This window comes from Charadrius vociferus, unplaced genomic scaffold (assembly GCF_000708025.1).
Source record: "Charadrius vociferus isolate BGI_N301 unplaced genomic scaffold, ASM70802v2 scaffold51, whole genome shotgun sequence".
NCBI lineage: Eukaryota > Metazoa > Chordata > Aves > Charadriiformes > Charadriidae > Charadrius > Charadrius vociferus.
In genome coordinates this window covers 2,719,945-2,746,231 of record NW_009646939.1, presented here as the reverse complement: position 1 = coordinate 2,746,231, position 26,287 = coordinate 2,719,945, and the positions used below count along the sequence as shown (strand labels likewise).

The window sequence follows — 26,287 nt, the reverse complement described above, 5'->3', positions numbered from 1 at the left end:
CTTGAAAGCTGAATTTTGTTCCTTGGTTTTCTATATTTACAGATATTTGGTATATTTTCAGTCATGCCTTTTGTTCATACCGATAATTTTCTTCAGATCCTCTACTCTTTACAACTGTTAATAAAAGTACTAACACTGACTTGCAGCCATTGCTAAATTTTACATTACCGACTTACGACTTTTGACATCTAAATCACTACTTGTCGGTACTGAAACAGCAAAATGGTGAGAGTTATAGAGAAAAATGCTGATGCTGACATACTTAAACAGGGACATTGCTGAGAGTTCCTCTTCCACCTTAATTATTGATGGGTTAGACTGTAGGCCAATGATTCTTGTCCCCTCCAGAGTAAATACGGTCTTTCCTATTCCCGGCTTGTTTTCCTGTTCATCCAAGACCTATGCTGTTATTGTTTTACCCTGCAATTTTCCAGGATGACAGCAACTTGCTCCCCAAACTCTAGATAGCACTGAAGTTCAAACAGACTCCGGTGAAACAGAGGAGCAGAGGAGCCTGAAGTACACCAGGCAATGAAGGATAATGCCGTGGCTAGCACGTACTGTGAACCCTGGAGTGATACTGGTGGCTAGGTTTGGAGGATGGTCACCAACAGCTTGATATCCCGTGAAGAGCAAGCCTATCTGATGCCAAAAAATGTTGGATGGAGAGATTCAGGTTCTCCTTTTCTCTTGTTGAGGGGCAAAGAGCAGCAGCAAGAGTGATAAAAGGCTGGGCATGCCAGGAGGAGATAAGCAAAGTCATTGGCCCAAGCCCAGCTCCTCCTCACCTAGGGCAAAATGTTGCACTGTCTCACTAACTGGTGCCTCCTGCTGACAACAGCCTGGAGTAATGCTAACAGGCTGGACTTGCTCATTTGCTTCCGTGGAAGTCGTGTAACCTCCTGGCATCAGGAAGAACTGCAAAGGACATGGTGCTTTATGTATTTCTTCACACAAGGTTGTTCTAGGGGCAGTCCTCTGCATAGATGGATACCCTTCCACTGCGCTGATACTTAGTGAATATCTCAGAAAAAGACCTTGGGAACAGTCTCGCTTCCATGTATGGCTGTTGTGATTACTGATTACACGTGGGATTTTGTGCTTATGGAGCCCCGGGAACTACCCTCCACTGCAATACCAGGGCAAGGACGTATCTATCCAAATGTTCACTTAATTTTTATTTTTGGTTAGCCTACAAACAGCATTTGAAAATTGAATATAGTTCTTGTACTGTGATTTTCTTCGGGGAGTGGTTGATACACCTGTCTACACTGATCTAGTAACAAACTGTAAGGTAGACTGCTGCTTTTAAAAGGGATAAGAGAGATACGTTAAAACAGTTTAATTTTTCCTTTGCTTATCTAACAGCATTTTTTTTTTCAGTGAAGGAAATACAAGTTGATCAAAGCCCTCAATGAGATCAGTGGAAGGGTTTTTTTTGACTTGATAAGGATTGAAGATATAAATGGAGCTATAAAGCGTGTTACTATTTGTAGCGTTTCCTCCTTTTTAGCCTTGCTATTTATGTTGATGATGTTATTAGATAATTCTGGATGTTGGAAAGGAAACAATTAAATAGGTGGCATTTAGATTGGAATGAAGAAAAATCATACAGCAAAACTGTGGAAGAAATAGCTGCTGTGGTCCTGTCACTTGCATAGCATTAGGTCAAATAGAATGTGATATGTCTTGGGGCTATGTATTCAGAGCTTACATCTCAGTTCAGTATGTTTTAAACAGCCAACTCTGTGAAGCTAATGTAAAACAGGATTGTATTTGCATGCAGATCCCTGGGGAATTGCTTCTTGAATATTTAAGGAGTGTATGTCTGATGATATGTTCCAAGATTGCTTTAAAGTAACTGTATGGGTTTTCCTTACAATGAAAAAACTTGGGAAGTTCATGCTGCAGATTAAATAAGTCATCATTATAGAAATGGTTGGGCATATTATATAAATGGTTTCCTTTTTATTGTCAGTAAGGATAGTCTGTTAACTGTACTTTTAATCTAGCGTCTTTGTATTTAAATAGTATTTTTGGAATTAAAAAACTGAGTAGGAGTGATGAGGTGTTTTTACATTTCTGTACCTTATTAGTTAAGGCCACCACTGGTGTATTTTGTTCAGCTCATAAACTGTAAGGCCAGAAAAGGCTATTGTAAGCATTTAGTCTAGGATCTTATATAACACAAGACATAGGACTTTCCTAAATTAATTCTTCATTATAGTAAGGAGTTTTGGTTTTGTTTTTTTTTTAGAAAAAAAAAAGTTATTGTGATATTCTCCATCACAGACAATTTATATCTGTCTCTGTTCTAAGGGAGTTGTTTCAGTGGTTAATCGCTCTTATTAAAGAAAGAAAGAAAAAAGGAAATCAAAGTATTATCTTCCTTCTAATATGAATTGCTTTAGATAAAATTTTGAGCCATCGTCTCTTACCAGTCCTTTCTCAGGTAAAAGAATTAACCTATCCTCTGCCTGCTTTTTCTCACATGTAACTGAAAGAATATGATCAAGTGCCCTTTAACCCTCCCTTCGATAAGCTATAGATGTTGAATTCATTCAGTCTTTTGCTGTTATGTTTTCCAATCTGTCATCCTCTTGCCTGTTCCCAAGAAACCTCTATGATTTTTTCACTAGCTTTTGTGAACTGGGTACGCTAAAACTAGGCATTGCATTCCTGTTGTCATTCCAACAGTGCCCAATACAAGTGTAATTTAATATCTCTACTCGTTATTTCCAGATTGTACTTTCAAGAGAGATATAAATAATTCTGATAGCAGTGTCATACCACCTGAAGCTCATTTAAAGATGATTATTAGCCATGCCCACAAATCTTTTCCATAATTTTGCTTCCCAGGAAAGAATTTTTTCATCCCATTGCTAGGGCGTACTCCAGTGACTGATCTTCAAAGGAGCGCAGAGAAGCTGGAATTCTGAAAAATGTTTAAAATCTGCAAAACATACACCTCCTAATGTGACTACTTAAAATCCATTAAATAGCTAGATAGCCTGTACTCTACCTCAACCAGAAGCCATAGACTTGATTTAGAAATAATTAAATGAAGCTTTATGGTGTGAATTATGTAGAAGATTAGACATCATGGCTATAATGATACTTTCTGCTATTACTACTTCTATTTAAAGCAAAAGGTACTGTCTGAAAATAAGAGAGTTGGGAGCAACATTTTCAGTACTTTTATGATGCCACTATAGATGGGCTATTTGATAGAATCATAGTGGAGATGTTGTTATACTGCTTCTTAAGAACAGATATATTTTAATTATATTTTCATCACTTTGTTAAGCTTAGTTTAATGGAATTTTGAGTCATTGAACTAGAAATGATTCTTTCCTGGCACAGTGCAAATATTAATACTCTTCCAGATCCCCAGTGATATGCAATTTTTCTGAAATTGGAATTTGATTTTTGTTTGTTCATTTTTTGTTCATTTTTAGCTTCCCAGTGAAGACACTGAAATATTTGAGAGTGCCTCACAGTGCTTATCATTGCTGGTTCAGCTGTATGGAGGGAACAGTCAGGAGAGTATGTCTCCAGAAAACATGGACAGCTTTGCTGAAGTACTGAAGTCCAAAAAAGATACACGACAACTGAAGCTTTTGCTGAGAATTATAAAGAGACTGGTGAGTCAGCTTCTAAACATTTTGAAAGTCCATACATTTCTTTTTTATCATTGGATGATTTTTTGGCTGTTTTTTTTCCTCTTAAAGTAAAAAAAAAAAAAAAAGACTATAAAAGAATTTTGAAAACAAAATATATGAAGTTAAACTTCATGTCTTTGAATTTCAGTTAACTTCTCTGAAGAAGATAGCCTTCTACACTTAAAACCTCTTACAAAATGATTGTTGGGTTTCCCCTATTGCAGTGAACTGTTCAGCTCTTTAAATAACTCATGTTATTTATATATTTGATTAGTACTTCAGCTTTATGAAGTACTGGAACAATTTTCTGAATGCCTTCTGAAAGAACTAACCTTGTAGCATTAAATAGCTGTTCAGAAACATAGTGCTTGATTTCCTGGTAAAAAAAAAAAAAAATGCCATTTTGTACTTGAAATAGGTTTGTGCGTAGACTGTTGACTCCTCATTCTCACTGAGTGATAGGGACCACTTCTGCTGGAGTGGTTGTAATGTAGAATGCCAATCAGTGGGAATCATGCAGGGTCTCAGTCTGGCGATGGTATTGATGGGTGAGAGTTTCAATTCTGTCATGCTCTGACATGGTGGCATGACAGCAGTGTTGTGTCTTTCAAGTAGCTGAGGTGGAAAACCTTCTGTATCTGTAACATTCTCTCAGATAATAGTATGGTTTTTATCTTGAAGTGTCGTGATAAGAAGCTTTGCCTGCATTGTCACCTTGCATTGGTTGATTACTTCACCCTTTACTCTCCAAGAGCAGGAGTTTTCAATTAAAAGAGGGTAACTTCCCCAGTGTAAGAGGCAGAAGACACTTGAGTTTTGTAAGTGCAGTGCTGGCTACTAGAGTAAGGCCATAATCAGTGGAAGCAGGAGTCGTCTTACTTATGGAGTTAGGAAGAAGCAACCCTTTTTGTAGAGCTTTCAGACATGTTCCTGTCCTCTTCTGCCTGCTGTATTTAAATCACAGGAAAGTAAACACCATACCCTTCTTCCCAGTTTTGCTCAGTCCTATCTGTCCCTAAAAGAAGCATGAATCTATAAAATTTAAATTGAAATTATGTTTAAAATTCATAATTTCTCTCATTCTTGACGTCATATCAGCTTTCACTCCTTTATTTTCTCATGCTTTTCCTGAAAAGAGAATTCTAGCAAAGATTTTTTTAAAGACACTTGCTACTTATTTTCGCTTGTGCCCGCGCTTCTCCTTCTGTGTAATTCTTGTGCTGCATAGAACTGTTTTCTGCTTTTCCCCAAAAGCAATAAGAGAAAAGAGGCAACAAATTATGGGGAAAGGAAAGAGAAATAAGGCTGCAATATACATACCTAGATTATTTTATTTTAGCATAGCTACTTGTTTCTTTTCCCTTCATGTTGAAAACTATGGTTCAAAAGTTGAGCTAGTGTGCAGGATATGTAACACAGAAACTTCTGTTGATTATCTTAAGAGAGCAAAGCTATGCTATCACCTTTTGAATCTTGCAAGTTCCTGTACTTTCAGATCTCTCCTTTGTGTACCAGTGATATTGTACTTGTTATTTATAATGTCAGGCATAGATTTTCTGTAATTATTTTAATGAGATCATAGGATTTCTTTTGAAAGCAGGGTTCATAGATAATTTGACAGATTATTTAATAAATCTTACATTATTTCGCTAAACCTTAAAAAGTCCTGTTCAGAGGAGATGATTATCTTGTCAAAATTGTCATAATCCCAAAAGGCATTGAAATATAATGATACCTATTTAAGAAGGATTCAGCCCACATTAGCTGTTCATGTTGAAGCCTAGAGCAGTGTTTTCCTTTTCTGTTTTTTTTTTGGGTTTTTTTTTTTTTTAAAGTGTCTGAGCAATATTTTAATAGAGGCATCATTAAGTGCACCAATTTCCATTCTTGCCAATCAGTGCTTGTACAGAGCATGTTTCCAATCTGTGGTCATATTAACTTTGGTGTTACAGGCACAGGTATTTCTTATGTAAGACAGGAATATACAAAAAAGAATTCAATGTGTTTATTCTATAGTTGCCTTTATAGCATGTATTTCTGGGAATAAGGAAAAGGCATAGCAGTATGACTAGTTAATTTTTGTCCAAGTGTTTCATATGAGTCCAGGGAGCCAATGGAGACAGGTGTCTCAATTTCAGTCTTCAATTTAAATGAAACACAGAATTTGTTGACGTACAAAATGACCTTATCTTGATGAAATAGAAATTTATATCTATGTGTTGGTTTAATTTAGTAGTATTTATTCATTAAGTTTTATCTCCAGTGGTTGGAGGCGTTCCTTCAGACAAAATTGGAGGTTTGTTTTGAGGTATTTTTGGTTGTTTTGTTGTGTTTGGGTTTTTTTTTAAAATAGTTATTTTTTGTTGTCAACTTTGATGAGGAGCTTGACTGCAGGGCAATATAAACTTCTTGCAATGCTTTCTTCACTGGTTTTTGCCCTACAATTTTCTTGTATTCATTTATTAAATAGAAATAAAGATATAGGCCAGACGGGGGGAAAAATATCCTTTTACAGACTTATTAATGGAATCACAAAAAGGGCTGTTTTGCAGTCTTTATTTTGCTGTAAAAAGAAATCATGAGGAGTGAAAACCAGAAAAAATATGCTTTGAGCTGACTTTTGTAACTGTGTTAAGTAAGGATCATTTAAAGCTTTAAAGAGGCATCACTGGCTTTCATCTTTCTGGGTTTTTTTGTTTGCTTTATTTTTGTTTTTGTTTTATAATCACCTTAGCTTTCAAAGATTTTGGCTCCGTCAGGCCCAGGTTAACCAGTCTTTTTCAAGAATGTTCTCTCCTTGGCATTGATATAACGGACAGAAACTGAGTAAAGTTATTGAATCAAAGAAACAGCGTTTGTTGGTTTGTTTTTTTTTTTTTTTTCCCCTTCAGCCCTTTTGCTAACTCTCTTGTTCTGATTGCTTCATCTTGGCTTAGACAATACTGCTTTTCCAGATATTCTTCATCTTTTGTAGCAGAATTTGTGTAACTGATCAGTGACGTCAGGGGAGTGATCTTGTCCCATTCTTTGATTCTTTCAGCCTTTTCTGCCACCCTTTATGGAAATCACTATCCTATCACTTCACCTCTTCTGTGAAGATACAGTGCATCTCTACTAAGTCCAGTAAATCATCTAGATTAAAGTATTTCTTTGTGAAGTGGAAGAAATTTTCATTTTGGAAGCAAATAGTTCCATTTTTGCCTGCTTTACTGAGAAGCTTTTCATTTCTCTTTTTCCCCAGAGGAAAAAGTCTACCAGCCATCTCAATTTACCATCTAGTGTGTAATGTAAAGGCAAGTGATTATCACCAGAATTTTTATAGAACTAGCCAATATCTCCCCTGGACAGATAATCGCTGTGGGATTACAGCTGGGTACTGACAAATAAAATGTTTCAGCTTTCAAAACAAGAGAAGACTCTTTTTATTCTGTCTAGTAATAAGGAAAAATTCCTCTGAGAAAAATGAATAAGCATCCGGCTTTAACAGGCAATTCTGCACTTTCTGTGGAGAGTGAACTTTTGTTCTGTGACTTTTACCTTAAGTACTTGTCAGAAAGTGTGTTTGAATTCTACCTAAACCACACTTTTTTTTTTTTCTTCTGATCATCTTTCTAGAACCTCATTTTCACTAATTTGCGTATCTTAACTGTCAAAAAGTTGTTCATCCCTTATTTGTGAGCAGCTAAGACATTTAGGATGTCATCTGCTTGTCAGATACCGTGTGGGGGATACATATAAGGATTTCTCAAATTTTATTAGGCTGTGTAGTAAAGATGTTAAGGCTAGAATGACAATACTTGAGCTGTGGCAAAGGTCCATGACTTTCATTATTTTCACTGTAGGACTGTTGAACCCTAATTTGCTCCCCTGCCAGTCTGGACTACAGCTATGGCATCACTGTGTACCTGCAGGCAGATTTACTATGCTGCTTCCAATGAACCAAAGCCTGGGGAAACACTGGTCACTATGTCTAAAATATCTTTCAGGTCATGTGTCCCGAAGTATTTCTGTCATGTAGATTAGTAACTCTATCATCCTGAAATTTATAGAGAGATGTGCTGACTTCACATCTTTTGAATTGACAGTTATGTGTTTGTATATTGATATACGTGTGTGTATTTTTACTGTGATAGTTCCCAGATTAGGTCCTCATTATATTAGTCCCTGATCATGCATTATGGGGAAATACATTTAGAGCTTGAAGAGATATACAGTCGGGGTAGCACAAGTGTTTGATTTAGGGTAGCAATTCTGCAATCTCTAAGTTGAATGTCTTGCTGGAGATCTGCTCCTCAGTAGATTCCTGCAAGTACATCTGCAGGGAGCTTCCCTCAAAGAAGGTGAAGCAAAATCCCAAGAGATTTTCAGATAGCATCCCTTTTATGGCTTCAGCTCTGAGGATTCAGTGCCACAAGGAGGTGCTTGTGCGGCAATTCCCAGCAGAGTCTGCTATCCCAGAGTCTTACAAAGCTGCGGGAACCTGTTGGCGTATCTCCTGCTGAGAGAGCACAGCGCTCAGGAACAGGCTCAGTTAGCTGGAGAAAAACTTCTTATGCATCTTTCTCCTAACCTGAATCTTTTAAGCATGCCTTTAATTAATTTCATTAATTACTTAGGTAGTCCATAATATTCCATTGCTCTAAGGAATGGCGTTATAATAGAGATGCTTGTTAGAGTATGAATACAATACTTACTTGTGGGTTGCTGACATACATAGGTGTACTCACTGTAAATGCACATGTTGTTATATATGTTTTCCTTAAATCACATCTCTTTTTAAAATCTGTATAACTCTTATATGAACAATTTCTATCCTTCATTAGTATTAGTCTCTTATTTTCTAGTTGTTACTAAGCCTGCACCCCTTCTTTATAGACCAGCTTTTGTTGGCTTCAGTCTAATAGGATCCTTGGGTAGGATGAAACATTTCATTCAACACAACTTAAGATCCCACCAAGGAGAAAAAGCTAATCAGCATTAAGATATATCATGCAGATTGTAAACAGGACGGGTTTCTCAAAATGCTTTGAAGCAAATACATGAGGAGGATAATGCTGCTCCACCCTTCCTGCCATGCGGGGAAGCTCGCTCTGTTTGCACACTCGGACATGCCTTTGTTTTAGGGTTTTAACAAAATTGGAGAGAGTCCCCAGAGATAAGAGTTGGGAGGCCTCCAGTGCCTGCTGTTCTTGGCATCCTTGTGCCATGGCACTTACATTCCCTGCGGGGGAATCGCCCTGGAGACGCCTCTCCTCCTCCTCCTCCACTTCCCAGAAGTTTCAATCTAGTCATAAAGTAAGCTTTTAAGTATAACTTTTTGATTTTGCCTATATTTTGACTGAAACACAATCTAATGACATTACTTCAAAAAAAAAAAAAAAAGTTGCGATGCCCCTGATGAATATTAGCACTTGACAGGGATATTTGTGAGTCAGAATTGCTGGGCCAGCCCGTCCCTTTGGTCAAGAAGCAATATATTGAGTTTACAGTGAAGAGCTAAGAAGAGCTGGTTTAGATTACTCAGAAGGTGAATGCAGCTAATGACAACTACTCTAATACAATTTAAGCAACAATTAAACAATGATTTAAACAAAGCTAGTATAGTGTAATTTAAAGAAATTCAGCATTTGGCAGGCATAGTTCTCTTGTGGCACAGCCCCTTTGCTGTATTTTGTGATTTACTGAACAGAGAATTGAGCCAATATTGATTAATTTATCTGAGTAATTTGGATTTTTTTTTTTTAAATCTCACTTAAGCTGTATTTTGAACTTTGTGTTCAGTTTGTAATGTCCTATGGGCTCTACCAAATTCTCATGGAAATGAAATATTATACTTTCACTATTAAACCCTGATGGAAATTTTTTTTTTAAGCTTAGTAAAGCTTTTTCAGTAGCACTAAGAAGGGAAACGTTTAGTCAATGAAAGTGTGATTTTTGAATAGTCAAAACTTGATAATATCCCAATTTGTTCTCAGACATTCTATGAGCAATATTAAGTCCTAAAATATGGATTTAGTTTATAATTATTTACTTGATATTAAGAATAACATAGCTTTTCAAAAGCACTTTTTTAAAGTACTTTATGAAAATGTTAATTGTATGCCTAGCAATACTTAGGATATCCACATGTGAGATATATATCCAATATGTGATTGGTTATATACACATATGTACACATATATGCACATATCCAGACATATATCCAATATGTGATTATCATTCAAGATCCCATGGCATTCTTTATAGTAGTCTACATGGTTAAAATTAACTTGACTTTTGTATTGTAATCCAGGACACAAATTTTCACTGTGTAGGTCTAATAAGAATTTTCGTTTTTCATCTGAAATAGTTAGATACCGTTTCATCTTGGAGGTATGTGCATGTTTATGACCTGTGTGTCTAGCTTATGTGGCTTGTGAAGGGCTAAATTCAGGCTCACTTATACTTTCTGTAACTCATGGAGTGTTTTCAGGATGCTGAGAAATAGTACAATATGTTAGCACTGTCCTTGACTTTCTCTTTTTTTGACATTTGCAGCCTATGGTTTCTACTGGAGAGGGAAGAATATTTTGGTATTTAGATTTACACACTTAGTTAGAGCACTGAAAGAATTTTAACGGGCTTTTTCTGTTTCTGATTAACCTTCTTTTTCATTTACCTCTTTGAATTTTACAATATCCTTCTTTCAGTTGGCCAAAATTCTTAAGTGCAGCATTCTGAAGTTATATACTGATGAGTTTGCTTTCCAGTACTTATCCTTCTGTCTTATGAAATTAAACAGAACAAGTATCCATGGGTAAGTCTCAGTCACTGATGCAGGCCCTGGAATTCTTATCTTCTCCTATCTTGTCACTTTTGATCCTATCCAGAAGTTCTGTAGCTGATACCTAGACTGCAGAAAACGTCACTATTTTTTGACCCAATGCACTAGATGGTACAAGAATGCTCTGCTTGTTTCTTCTCATAGAAAAGGCAAACATTTAAATCTCAATAAGATTGTCCAGGCTTATGGGATCACTTATTTCTGGCTGCGTCAGAATCCTCTTCTGCTGTGTGAATTTTGTACTTCTCTGACTACACTTGCTCTAATTCACTTTATGTGGTGTGGTTTGTATCCCTGTGTGTGTATAACCATAAAGACAGTGTATTTTCTTTTTGTATGAGTTGGGGTATTCTTAAGTCAAAGTGTCAAGAAATTCTTAACAGCTGTGAGAATTAAAATTTTATTTGAATCGGATCTAAGCTGATACTATTTTTTTTTTCAGCTGATCAGTGGAATCCACAAGCCTGTCCTATTAAAAATATTCATATATCCTGTGATAAAATCAAAACATTAAGCAGTGATACGTAAAGTCAGGTGATGAGGAATTTTTTGTGCAATTAACTTGCCATTTGGAGGGTTATAAAGGAATTTGTATAGTTTGGAAGGTTTTGGTTAAGGACACTTCTAAGTTTCAATGTGATTTAGGTCCCACCTTTTGCAGCCGGTGAGTGATGTCTGGAATATCCGTGGTTATCTTAATCTAGAGGTGCTGTTTTGTTTTATACATTCACACCTCTGCAATGACTAATTTGCTGTCAGTGTTTTTACTGTAACTGTGAAGCGCTTTCTCCATATCGAAGAGAGCACGGTATCCTTTGTCTGGTATTTCCACTGCACAGACAAACACCTGCTCTGCTAGCAAATCATATATTAAGTTCTCCCACTCCCAATCCAGAAGGTCAAACAAAGGGCTATTTTAATGGTTTTCCTTCTTTTTTTTAGTGTTTTTTTTTTTGATGCTGACGACTTTCTAATATACAGCTGGACGGCTCCTACTTTTGTTGCTTTCTGCTTTGCCCTAGCAGCTTTATGTTTAATATTACTTACCTACCCTTATAAGCTACTGTGATGTTTAATGTTTGCAAAATCTTTCACAGTACTCAGATAAGGAGTAGTAAATATCAACAACATTTTTCTAAGACTATCTACCAACACCAATTGAATATGATTAAATTATTAAAAATATTTTATCAGCTTGAATGTTAATATCAGGTTGCACAGATTTCTGGAGTCTGTAGCATTAATGGGAGTGTATGAGTGTTGCTGCTTTCATTATTATTATAATCGGATTGCATTAGTGCCTGGAGACCAGGACCTCATTGTGCTAAACTCAATGCAAGCATGGTAAAAAGTCATTTTTTTGCTCCAGAGAACAATTCAACTTGTTCCTGTGTTCAAAATAAGGTCAAGGAATTGCCTGAAAGTGACTCTCCCAAATAGGAAATAATTTGACGCAAAGATGACCATCCTGGACAAAACAGATCCTGATGGAAAGGCAGTGTATGACCTGCGACAGGGAATGGGATTTTATCTAGTTGCTCCTGACTATTAATACAAAAGTATCTTCATTTTATTCCAAATTTAAATTCTTAGGGTCACAGGAGTATTTTAAAATCCTTAGTCTTCATCTAATATTTATGTGAGGTCGTTACCAGAAACTAAAAGAGCTTTAAAAGATTTTGGTTGCCCATGTTGAAGATAAGATACAACTATGCATAGAAATCGGGTTTACTGTGACTTTTTTTTGCAAATTCATATCGTAAACCCTTCAACAAAACCTTTCTTTTTTATTACATCTACCGTCTTAAACTCAGTCTCCTTGCTGACAAGTTTACTAAGGGTGAAATAGTCCCTTACGTTTCAGTGTGTAAGTAAAATTTTAACTTCCATGTACCAGGAGGAAATCTAATGTGGGCATTGGATTCCCCACTGGAAAGGAGTGGCTGTTCCTTTGACTTCTAAATCGCCTAGTATTGCACAGCCAGAGTAAAAGGTCTTGACATATCCTCTTTGTTAATCCTGAGTGCTCCCTTATTTTCCTTGTCAATGTTTCTATCTAATGATTTTTTAAAGTATATTTCAAGTTCTGCACTTTAATGTGGCATCTGACAAACATTAGCTGTGTTTCACTTTGTCTAGATCCTTACCCTCTTCATCTTATGAGGCTGGAGCACTGCTGAGAAGCTGGTGTTTTCAAAAATCTTGCCATGAGCAAATCTGCAGGTTACACAGAGCTTGATTTAATAGCCAGAGTGTGGATGTAGATAAACATGGAACATAGCTGGAGTGATTGAAGGGGCATATTGTAGAGGGAGACAGTCCTTGGCCATCCAGCTGTGAGGTTGTGGGGCTCTGAGGTACATGAATTAGGCAAAGGAGACACATAGACTGATAGGGCATTTCAGATGTGGGTTGTTTGTCAGATGGAAATTGTGAGTAAAAATATGACATAGATACACCAAACGTATGCTGGTCGTGATAATGAGACCAAGCAATATGATCACATAAAGCAAAAGGAAGACAGTGTTTAAGGAGTTAGAGATTGTTGGAAAGATCAAAGATGAAAATTATTTTAGAAGCACCAGTCAAAACATACATGCAGTGAAAGAAAACGGAACACTTAAAGTTTTTTTTTTTTTCTCTGGATATCTCACGCATCTAATGGTTGGTTGACGTATTTGTTAATAGTAAGTGCATACTTTTAAAGTTCCCCAACAGAGGGCCATGCTCACGTACTAATCCCTGGCAGTGATAACTGTATCTGGGCATTATGAACATGGTGCTGTACAATTTCAGATGAGTCCATGATTCATGCAAGTGTTCTGAAACAAGGTTATGTTTAAATATAGCATTTGTGTGCACTGAGGTTAGACTTCCAGTAGATTTCTACAGTAACTGACCCCCCCTCCCAAGTTCAAACACTGATTCAATCCAGCATCTTAGTGGTGAAACCTCCACATTTTAAATTATGAAGACTCTACTAGTTAAACATTTATAAAGTGCCCAGTGCTGTCACTTCTTTAAACTATTAAAACATAATGTTTTTATATGAACATCATTATAAATTTATAACAAATTTAATTTGTGGTGATGCAGTGTTCTATGGGCTGTGAATTACTGTCCTAAATTTCACACAGCAGATGCTTTCTCTGGGATGCAATGCCTAGTTGATGAGTTTGTATGATGCAGCATAAGAATATCTCATAATGTGTATACCAGCTCTATTCTGCTTATGCAGCTTGCTTTTTTAGACCTTTCAGGGGGAATTTTAAGAGCAATGAAGTTGACACGCAATCCTCAGTCTTGTCAAAGGCAGATGATTACCTAAATCCTTTAATGTCAATAAAAGAGTACTTCTTCCAGTAATACGTGGTGGTCATTTAGAAACTGATCAACTGATGCATGTAATTTTATAGTATCAAATAGCTCTAGTGATTTAGAATTCGGTTTTTTAAGGTAATATGCTGGTGTACTTAATTGCAAGAGAACTGTTGTAGAGCATAACCCCAGTATACATTGAAAAGTCAAAATGGTATGTTCCATAGTGCATAATATTGTACTTTGTGGATGAAAATCTGATCCTTATGCTGTAAATCCTCAGTAATTGTAATGAATAGACTTACTGCATCTTAGACTTGCATCAGAAGAAGATAGTTGATATCAAAACCTGCCCGTATCCGCACTAAACAAAATGTGTGTATAAAAATCTGCCATATATACATGATGGGAGGTATATATATATGATGTGAGGTATATATACTAAACAGTGGGGTCCAGGAGACTAATAATTTAAACAAATTACATTATTTGTAAATGCAATTTACTGTTGTCCCAGTTTGTCTCTGAAAAAAGAAGAAATGATCAAGGCAGAATATCTTGCGCTCGTTCTAACCGAGTGCTTCCTTTCTGGCTTTTCAGGCAAGACACCGTTGTTTCCAGGGAAGTGCTGGCTCAGGGCTCTCTACCTGTCCCTCAGGCAGAGGTTTTCCCTGCGGTGGGCTTGGGGAGATAAAAAAGCAGAATTTCCCTGGGGAGCCGGGGCCCAGTGCTGCCGGCCCCGAGTGCTGCAGCAGCAAAGCTCTGCAGAGCTTACTGGGAAAGCAGCATTTAGTCAGCCCTAAAATTTTAACTAAGACCCCTCAGTGAGTAGCTGTGTTGCTTATTCTCATTAGAGCAAAAGCCTAGACGAAGCAGATTAGAGTTCAAAATCAAAAACAGATTAATCTTTTGCAATTGAGTAATTCCCGTGGAAATGAGTATATTAACACATCTTTACACTGCTACTTTTTTCAAAGTACCACCAGTATTTAAATACTATAAAAGGTAATTTTTAGCATACTTGATAAAATAACAGGTTTACATAAAGCATAAAAAGAATCATCATTCATAAAGATCAGGTCCCTCTTTTGTCATTTTAAACCATTAGTACAGTTTATGTATTAGCAATATAAATGGGGGCATATTCATGTAATGGCACACAATATTTATTTTCAAAGCCTATAACTGTAGGAGTAATTTGTGCCCCATATATCAGTCAGATATACGTGGCCCTGACTCCGCTAATATAGCAATATTTCTTTTAGCTTGGTGAGGAAAATTCTTATTGCTGAAAAGCAAATTACAGCTGTCATTGAAAGATTTAAATAATATGCCCTCAGGATTGCTCGGGTGGACTGTTGCTCCACTGAGGAGCTCTGATGACATCAGAGAGATGCTCATGCAATTTATTCACGTAATTGTAGTTCCAAGATGGAATATATATTACAATTTTCATTATTTAATAATGAATGATTTTATAGACTCTTCTAGTTTGGCTATCACCTTCATTGTTACATTTTTTAGGATACTTTTCTTGACATGTCTTTTTTTGTTCTACATTTCTACCTCTACTTGTATGTTTTTGATTCTTCTCTCCCGAACCAGATGCTCCTGATTTTTCTTGAAACTTTTTTTTTTTTCTTTTAAATTAAGCTGCAAGCTACATGGGAATTGATGTTGAAATCTGGAGGAGGAAGAACGTTAAAATGCCTACTCTCTCATCTTACGTTTTGACCACTGCAGCTTTCAACAAGATTCTTTTCCCCTTCTTGCAGCTTCATACTTTAATTTTGTGTAACTATTTATGATCTCAAGAGTACATAATTACATTAGCATACTGCTATGGGCTAGTGTTGTGTACACCTATTAGGCTTATACATTGTTCTGTAATCCTTTAAAATTTTCTCATTAAATTATAACTTCTCTTATTTTTTTAGAATTTCCATCTGTATAATGGCTAAAAGTTTCTAAAATGACTAGGGTTTGAAATACCTTAGTTTTCCAAATTAGTTGCAGAGATTCCAAAGGATATCTAATTTTCTGAAAGTACTGATTACTTACTCCTGAATATCAGGCCTACAAAAAGTTCATTTGGTTTAGCATTCTAAGCATACTAGGAAAAAAAAAATATTTCTCTAACAAAAGGATTGAAAGAAGAGACCAAAGAATTGACTGGAGAGCAAAAATTCTGTAGTATACTAAGTATTTTTGTTTAACAATTTCAATACCATTTAAGTTATTTCAGTTGTACATTTCAAGAAAATGAAATGTAGTTAAATAAGATGGTGTGATATGAGACTAAACTATGTGTGAAGCCTAATAGTCTTCCGAAAAGCAAAGCTAGCGCTGGTAGGTTTTCGGTTTTTCAAGCTTCTATCTGTGTCTTTTTCCTCACTTACCTTTTAGCAAACTTAAATGGGAGATTTAAGTAGTAATGATGTAATCAAGCTCTTGACCCACAAAGTTTAAACAGCTTTGAAACGAGGCACAGCGAATTTGTCCATCTCTACTAGAAAGTAATAGCAGCCAAACGTCAATCTGCCAAGATTGTTTCATTCAGTTCTTGACTAATACCTTGTAGAATACTTCAAGAACTTAAAAAATGATGATACTTTCAGCTGAACTTGGATGAGAAAGTAGAATGCAAATGTAATCACTCTGACAGCGATTTAATGACTCTGGGACATCTGGGAGTAAGGCAAGGTGCAGAGGACAGTGGCAGGATGTGGATTAGAATATGAAAGGAGCAGCATTGACTATTGTATGTGAGAAAGAAAAATAATGATGTCTTGAAATGATTAGAGGTGAGAAATATAAAGCAGTGATGAACACTATCTCAGCATCATGGCAGCACTGCAGTTCTGAACTATTCCCCAAACAATATGAAACACATTCGATTTTGTGACTACTGAACATACTGATTTTAGTGTGACATGAATCCTGTGTCCTGCTCTGCACAGCCTGTCCCCTCTCTAGCGCTGCTTTGATCCAGCTCCACGCCGAACTTACAGGGGTTCAGCTTGTAGCCTCTCTATTACAGCAGAGAGGAAGAAAAGAGGTTGGAGGTAGTTGCGCTTCTCATGTTCCTTTCTGTTGTTCTCCCCTGTGATGGACAGGGATGCATCTCCCACTCTTCTGCAAAAAAGATGGATCAGAGCTGGACTTCTGTGTTGTAGTGGCCATAGTGGGGTCTGTGCTCCAGTGAAATTGTGTGCATTCAGGAAGACTGTAGCGAGAGAGAGAGGGGTCACTAACACCGCCGTGTATTGTAATGTCATAATTGGTTGAGGTCTTCTAGGGACATTTTCTAGCCATAGTCACATTATTAGTGAGAATAGAGAAGTTCTGGCAACCCTACTTGAACTCTCATCCAAAAGATGCAATAATACCATATTTAGAGGTATCACGCTAACATCATGTGAGGTGCAAACGCTGTTACCCATCCACTTGTTTAAAAGAAAACAAAAAGAGTGTTTATGTTTTAAATAGAAAATCAACCAAGGTACACGAAACAGCTGGATAACTGTTGGTACCACACTAATCAAGCAGCTATAGGTGCCGTAGTCTCCGTAGCGCTGAGTTTTCCGTCAACCCTACTGCTCTGCAAGGCAGCTGGTGCAAACGCACTAACCCACGCGGAGTGCTTCAGTGTGTGGATTCCTCCACGCAGTGGGGGCTGTGCGTCAGCCAGACCTGGTCCACGCTTGCGGTATACAAAGTATGTATGTGCGGTCTAGGGGCTACCACAGAATGCAAGCATCACTTTTGTGTCTCGAGCTGTATATTTATACAGTACTCAGTTCAGTCTTGATTTTGACTAGAAGCTTAAGACCGGTAACTAGAAGGATTAATCAGACAAAAAAAAAAAAAAAAAAAAAAAAGAGTGAAAATTAAAAGAAGCAAGTTTGTAGCACTTGAGTGGCTCAAAAGGCCCTTTCTTCTTAAGCATTCCCTGGACAATCATGCTTTTAGATGCTGTATCTTATCATTAGTCAGACTTAAAATAACTTTGTCAGACTAGTGCAAATCATTTCAGACCAAACAAACATTTCCTGATGCCAGCTGTAGAACAAAGGACAGAATAGAAGGCAAACCTGTTGCCCATATTTAGTTACATATTTCCAGATGTAAGAAAGACCAGCCCTTCAATTCAGTGATGGTGCTGGAGTTGCACATTTTGGCTTTCAGTGCACCAGTACAACAATTCTGATGAAAAATTTAGGGAAACAGGTTATATATTTCTTACGTAATTAATATGTTGCTAGATCTAGTGCTTGGAATATTGAGATGTCTTATGAGGCTGTTGTCACAGCTTTCATATAAAACTAGAAAAATCAAATAAAGAAAACTATAATATTTTCTACCACTCAAATGGCTTGCAAAGCTCATTATTTTTGTGTTATTTTCCTGACATTAATCTTTTCACTAAAACCATGTGGTTGAAAATAGAGGGATAATTAGCATTAGCCCATTTATGAGAAACTGCTAGTGACAGAAGCTTATTTATTGTTATGTACAATTAAAATATGATGTGAACACATGAGAATTTACATTAAAACAAGATTGCAGCTTGTCAGCAGTTTCCTTTGTTCAGCTGTATGTTTATTAGGCTACAGCTGCTCACCTACTTTTATATGACTTTATAATAATAGTAGCAACATCTTCATTATTTGAGATGTCTAAACCAGTTTGATTACACAACATACAAAGAAAAATATATCTAATATAATCTTTGTTAAAGAACTAGATCTGGAAGTAAGATTATATACCAAAATAATGAGAAAAAAAAAAAAAAGACCTTCCTGTCTCATCCCGTTATTAATTTTATTTGTTTTTTTTTTTTTAATTCCTTGCAGTAAGTGCTGCTTATACGTAGCACCTAAGGTGATTTATGCAGATCATTTTGCTGTTTTATTTGGACAACTTCAGTGCATCTACAAACAAACAACTCGAGACCTGTCAGAAAAAAAAAACACATGCATTTTTTCCCCAATTCTGTCATTACAAAAAGTGATTTCTGCACTACAACAGTTGTTTTTAGTTTATATATTTAAGGATCTCTTGGACTTGTAGTCCTGTTATTTAGAGGGTCAGCTTCTTTATGTTCCTTGGTGTAAATGCACTATAGGGGGAGGTCACAGTGAAATACCCACACCCTTTTCTGGCTCCTGTAACTGGATGGGTAGTATTTCAGAGCCTACAAAGAGGAAAACAAAAGTTTCATCTGTCATTACTGCCCTGCTGACACACAGCATCCTGAAGGAAAACAAGGGAAGATTCAGGGCCCTTATTTCTGTCTGGCCTAGAGATGTAATCAAGCATAGAGAAGCCATCAGCAAGTCCCAATAAGAAGATATAACAGAAAGATCTGGGAACCTTCCAGGAGCTTTCTAAGCTGAAAGGTTTTGTGCTTTAGGCAGTAAAACGGGGCCATCATGTCTTCAGTGTGCCTAGGGAGCATACCAGCACTATTAACTTGTGCTAAGATGGTTCACATTGTTCTCCAAAACAGTCAGAGAAAATACTGGTCCTATTAATTTCATATATTTTTTTTTGCAATCACTATGTGCAAGTCTAGCTATCATGTGAACTTTCTGGGAAGATAGGTATCGACTCGCACGGCTTTCTTGCTGGCTGCATGTCTCTTCTAGCTGTTGTCATATTTCTGTCGAGAGGGTTTTATTTCTCAAACTCAGCACGGTGCATGGACACAGAGTATAGCCCGTGACTTTGAACAGAGTCTTAGTTTGGTTTTCTGGAGCAGAAGCAGGATGAAGGAATGAACAGGGTCTTGGGTCACTATCAAAATTAAGACCTTAAGTGTGTATTTCAGCTTCATTAATGTGAACAGAAAGAACTATGCTTGAGTGGTTTCTTGTGACCTTCCTGATGGGGAGCAAAATTTCCTTTCTTCAGCTTGCTAATGTCTGTAAAAAGGTCCTTTACATCCCCACCACCCCGCCCCAATTTTTACTATTGTTACAGATGGAAAAGCAGCAAACTGTTACTTGTTTGGGAAGTGTTTAGATACGACTGGAGCTATGTTAGTAGTCAGTCTGGCACATATAGCAGTTGAATGCTTGCTGCTACCTTCAGTACGAACTGTTCAGATTACTCATTTTTTTTGTTTGTTTGTTTGGGAGTTGATGATGAAAGGGAGTCTCTTTGCTTTTTGTTACTTCTGCTGTGAGTTTCTAATGTACCATAAAGTCTCACTGCCCGGTATGAACATACAGGTTAAAGGCCAAGCAGCACTTACAAATGTGATCTAGATTCATCGCTTCTCATTTTAATGACACATTTCTGCTATTTCTTTTTACCTAAATGTGATATTGTTGACATTGATATAAATGGGTTATGTTCTTATAAATTATTATTCCATTTGCATAAAATAATTTATGTAAGAATATCTTGATATTCTAATGCTAAAATCAGGTCGTTTCTAGCTAAGTAATTACAGGTGTCAATAATTTTCTAGAATTATACCACATAATACATAATGATCTCCTTATGGTACTTTCCTAATTCATGTTTCGTCTCCAAACCTAGGCTGAATACGTGGGCAAAAACTTCTGAGTGATACTGGTGGAGGTTTGCCCTCTGATGGCATTTTTACCTTTGCAGCTTTTGCTCAAATCTAGTTATTAATTTTAAAATGTGGAATATAATTATTATTATACACTCTTGTGAAGTCACAGAGGGGAAAAAAGCCACAAATGTTTTGATGTTCTCACATTTGAAAACAGGTTTTAAAAAACCCCATAGTTTTAACATTGCAGAAATGGCTTACTAATGAGAATTTAATCATAGCGTTAAAACTGACTGCTATAAAGCAAAGAAGGAAGAAGAGGACAGGCAAGAAAAGAACAGATAGAAATACCACTCTACAAGAGCATCTGAGCTTAACCTTGGATAGCAGAATTACTTGGGGAGGGATTTTTGCTGTCCCTCAGCATATAGAAGTGAGACAAGTACGACACACAAGTGCAGTTGCACCCTGCAATTTTCAAAAGAAGAAAACTAACTAGATAGTGTCATTGAAACCCAGGGAGAATTAGACGTAGTTCTTGAAAGCTTGAATTTTAAATAATATTAATTAAAATGTGATCTACTGTCTTTTACTTCTCAGTTGAATTCATATACTTTTATATTTTTATTTTATTAAAGTGATTTATTTTTAACTCTTCAAAATGTACCCCTGCTCTCAAATGTAGCTGATGTTGATTGGTGTACTTGCATTCAAGTATACTAGAAATACAGACAAGAGAGCAAAGAGATACCGTGTTAAGAAAGTTTCATGCACATCTCTCAAGAAACTCAGCCTTCGGTTATGTGCATGTTTGCAGTGTCACTGAAGAGGGAGTCTGTGCAGACATTTTTGTTTGCATGTTTATTCTGGTTCACATGGTTTTAATCCACTCAATTTCTTACTGTTTGGTCTGGATGAACCATCATATCAAAGCAAAAGTCAGATACTATCCTAAAATTTTTAGGCTTATTGAAGATGCAGGTAAGTAGACTCTGGTTCAAACTTGGGAACTGGTAATGAAACTCAAAGCCAATGTTTATTTTCTTAGAGCTCTTGTGGAAACAACAGTGAATGTTGATAGAATATAATGTGAGTTGAATAGATTTTGCAGTGGCCATGTATGAAACAAATAGTGTTTCTGTTTACTGAAGGTGGTGTCTGTTAGGTAAACTGTTTTCATGCATGAAAAGTTTTGAGACAAGAAATGTATGGTTTTGTGGCAGCTTATATTTTTATCAGTTCACTTCCTTTTTTAATTTTGAATGGCAGAATAGTAGTTGTAGTGTTGTAATCCATACTTTTAAAATGTTTAAGATGAAAAAAAAAGTTCCCTTTATCTACCTAATGTAGATACCTTACTGCTGAAGCTTTCAGCCTTGGTTTAGCTGCAAAGCTGAACACAATTTTATGGAAAGAAAATATTCAGTGTGCATGTTTGAATTTGGTGACTCTGCCTTCCTAACTTAATGGCCTTGATTTTTATTTACATTCAACTAGCATTGGTTTACTGATCAAAGAAAAAGACTGGGGAGGGAAAAGGATCAGGCCAAATGAAATATAATTGTAGGGCAAGAGTTTTAGCATAAAAGAGAAAGTTTTATCCTAACTTAGTTTTTTAATTTATTTTTTAATTATTTAAAAAATATGTCCTTTATGAAACGCAGTCCATTTTTAAACAAAAGTGTTGTTTAGAAATTATATGCTAAGATGCTTAGTAGAAAAGGTTAAGGTGCAAAAGACTGTTGGAGAGTTTCAAAGCTCAGTTTTGGCTGGTTTTGTTCCGTTGGTGTTATTGTCGTTCTTACATCAAGGAGAACGCACTTCACCAATTAATCTATGTTGAAAATTAGGTGGATCTTTAATAACTTTCCAGTCACTTCTCCTATTTCTATCATTAATCCAAAAAAGACCACTTGTTTCTAGATGAACTTCTTGGGACTTTAACTAGCAGATTCTAAGCAAAATGTATTATTACGTACGTGCTGATATTACTGCAAGTAGAAACTGGAGAGGTCATTGGGTTTCTGGCAGGATGAGATTTCCCCGTGTAATCATTTATCCAGTTATCAGAGAAACATCTCTGTAAAATGTCTGCATTTAATTGAGGTAATCATTTGAAACCACCTGTCTGCCCCATTCAAGGTCATAGGCAGACTTGTTCATTCAGCTATTTCACCCTTTTGTAAATCAGTAGCGATGGTTTCTTCTTGCCTTTAAACATAAAATATCAAAGTATTTATCATAGCCTTCAAGCTCTTCCAACTCCTACACAAGTGCTGACTAATCCTAACAATAGATGCCGATCCACAGTTCAATATGCAAGGAGGGGCTCTCAACACTCCTCTGGGGCCACCAACTCGCACGTATTTCTTGGGTAGCGCTGGGTTAGAGCTGCCTGTGGGTCACAGCTGGCCTGTTGTTGCTGCAGAGCTTTTTCAGGCTGCTGCAGCTTGGGTATTTGTGAAATTAAGTTCTGGTGGAATTGTCCAAAGTATTACTGCTTGGCAGCCTGAGCAGAAATGGCATTTTGTGGCAAAATATTATATTGTCTCAGCTTTGAGGAAAGAAGTGACAAAGGATCTTTTCTAGATTTGGTCAAGACAACTATTACAGGAACATGTGAGCCGGTTTCAATCTCTGCCTGCAGACACAAAAAACTGTGGAAAGAGCACGTCCTAGGGAATAACAGGATTGAATTGTGTGTATCAGCATCTCATTGCTTGTTCACCCTGTACACACGAGAAAGCATGCCTTCAGTCGTGCAGCCTTTCCTTAGACTTCCTATTTTTGATAGAGACAGAGACTAGTACAATTCCGAATCTGACCGCAGTCCTAAGGAAAGACTCCATTCAGATGCTTAGGTTTCTAATGTCTTAATGATGGGCTGTCACTACAGCGGAATGAGGCAGCTTGATTAGTGTGCGGAGCAGACAGAAAACAGCAACTGCCTACTGATTCACTCTGTATTGCTTTTGGGTGACAAATAGAGTCTAATTCAAGGTTTCAGATTTTTACCTGTAACGCTTTAAATTGGGTAAGTCCCAAACCATTACTTGGATCCATCCAAGTTTTATTCTTCTTTGTTAGAAGCAGCCAGTCTTGTCTATTGAAATCATGCTAATCTGAAAGGTTGTTTTTGGCCTTGATAACTTTAACCTGCTCCATTTTCTGCTCAGAAAAGTAAAAATGATTTGGTTTCTGTTAATCCCACTTATGCGCATTCTTTTACTTTATTCTTGCATGTAGAGCCTTGTGTTTTTCAAAAGACACTGCCAATTTGAAGCAAGAAAATAATTTTATACAAATACTATATACTGAAGCTTCTGTCAATTGTGCTGATAATGTCAGAAAATTTCACTCAGTCATTTCTGGTTGTTTTAGCCAAGATGGCTAGTGATAGAATTGGAAATAAAATTCCTGATTCCTAATCTTGTAATGTGACCACAGAAAATAATGCTATATTAAAAAGAAATTTAGAGCAATTAAGATTGGGGGGAGGGGGGGAACACGGACACGGACACACACGCATACAAGAAGGTGTTAAACTGGTGTATATAGAGTACTATTCTTTACAGATGCTGTTGGACAGCAAGTGTTCTCAATTCAATTATTGGAAGACTGTTGGCAGGCAAGGAGATGAAACTTAGCAAGACTAAATTTTTGTGTACTTTCGACAGGAAATTATAAATAACCATTGAGATCAAACACACATGTTGATCCAAAGTGTCATTATCTCAAGGAAACTGAAATAATGTAGTTTCAATAAGCCTGCAAAGGTCAGCAAATGTTAACACAGTCCTCCATACTCTCTTATGATTATACCATTTTGTCGTCTTTCTGCAGAATTGTATATGACTGTTACAGGGGACAGGTTTTAGTGCATATTCTGATGGGATTGAAGAGTTAAAAACTATTCCAGAAAAGGCATTCATCAAATTATATGCACTACAGAACAATAATGTTGTTATCTCTTACAAATAGATTTCATGCTGAGATACCTTCATCTTAGCCTGACAATTGAAATGCAAACTAGAGATTAATTTGTATATTGAGATGTTGTTGCATAAATATTATGAGAAATTTGTTCATCAATTTTTTTTTGGTTGCACAGCTCTGTTGTTCTTTTGTACGATTAACCACATAACCATCTTCCAAGATACAGATGCAGCATGAAATAGGCTTTCTTATTTATTTAAGCACTTCCCATATTCACTAGACTAAGAAAGGCTCATCTCATGTAAATTAGCAAAGTGTCAGTGACACAGCAGAGCTGCACCCGTTTGTACAAGATAAATTCTGCTGTATTAGTCGAAAAATGCCAGGAGTGGGGAACTTCTACATCCTATTGAAGTTAGTAGACTTTGGGCTGACTTACTGCCTTGCCTGATTAGGGTCACAAGCTAGGCATTCCTAATTTTCGGATATAAAGACAAACTGCTACTTTGTAATAATGAGAGAAAACTATGGCTGCATATATTGACTGTTTCCCGTAGAGCTTGGTGTATTTAAAAGTGCATTGTGACTTGCCATCTACCTCTCATTATTCTGTATCGCAGGTGTGTAAACTGAAAATACACAGTCGGTCTAGAATAGTGTTTTAAATATAAAAGGCTTTTAACAGCTGTTGGGCTACTCTGGTTAATGAAGCAAAATGGGAATGACAGAAGCCAAGCATTGTGATCAGTATATCTAAGTTGTACTTTAATAGTGGAATACATGTAGGAATTAATAGAGGAGATGTGTTTAGAAGACCAACCTGAAGATTGTCCACGTTAACTTGTGAGGCATGCTGGTATCCCCATGGAGAGAATATAACCACTTAGAGAGACGGGAAGGATGAGACTGAGGCCAGCGAGACTAGCTTACGGGCTGAATCAAACATTGTCAGTACTTAACGAGTAATGCTTCTTCATTTGCACATTGATGTGTTTATAAACAGAGGTTAGTTCCGTTTTTATTGGAAGTGCTATATTCTTTTTCTTAACCATGCCCTTAGAAAAACCTTTTTTTTTTTCTACAAGAATGAATTCCTCCTTGTGCCAATCCCTTCCACCCACGCACCCTGCATATGCACACAGTAATTTAGCATGACATTCAGAAAGAAAAAACACCATTTACAATCAAGACATCAACTTATGTTTTAAAATTCAGATTATAGAAGTTCAGTGCCTGAATTTGCATAGAAAATGTCTGGTTTGCATAATAACTTGAAATCTATTTTCCTTCTCTAATATTTGGTTAAAACTCCATTTAATCATATTTCTTTCTGGAAGGCACTGAAGTATTAATACTTAATGCTGGTCAAAATATTTGTGTTGGTTATTTTCCATCCTCTTGGATTGCAGTCGGATCTCTTGCATGCCTCTGGGATCCAGAAGATTTTCCCCTGTTCTTGCTTTGGTTTACCGATTATTCAGGCCCTTCTGGTGGAGTTAATAGCAGATGCTGGGAACTAAGTTTGAATCTCAGCCAAGATTGCACCGAATACTGTCCATAGACCAGTAAGTTAACTTTGGGATTTATTTTTTAGAGGACGTATTTTGTAAGGATTTTTCCAGCCTGTCATAATAGCATCAAAAATGTCCTTCTGTTCAGTCAGCAAGGACTTTGTATGTATGACACACTGTAGCCAAACTGTACTCTTCTCAGAAACATATAATTTAAGATGTCAGGAAATTGTAGGTTAGTGTTTATAAAAAAATTGGACACATTAAAGTAACTCTGACAAGCCCCATTGATTCTTAGGATTTTCTTTCTCTCCATAGATAATGTTTAGCTATGAAATTATCTTCTTTGGAGAAATGATTTATTTTCAGTCCTTTCCCTTCAGTATTTTTTCTTAACATAGTGTTTCAGTGAACAATAATTTCTTAAAAAAGATCAGCAATTCTGTAACTTCAGAAGTGAAATACTTGTGTGTCTGTGAACTATCTAGTCCAAATACAATACTGCAGG

The 26,287-nt window shown here is 36.7% G+C and overlaps 1 protein-coding gene across 1 annotated transcript in view; it reads left to right on the top strand.

The window, feature by feature from the left end:
* Positions 1–26,287, top strand: part of ULK4 (unc-51 like kinase 4) — a 254,582-nt gene that overhangs the window by 196,872 nt on the left and 31,423 nt on the right. Inside the window, 1 exon segment of the mRNA XM_009895025.1 lies at positions 3,459–3,644. Coding sequence (XP_009893327.1) covers positions 3,459–3,644 — 186 coding nt within the window.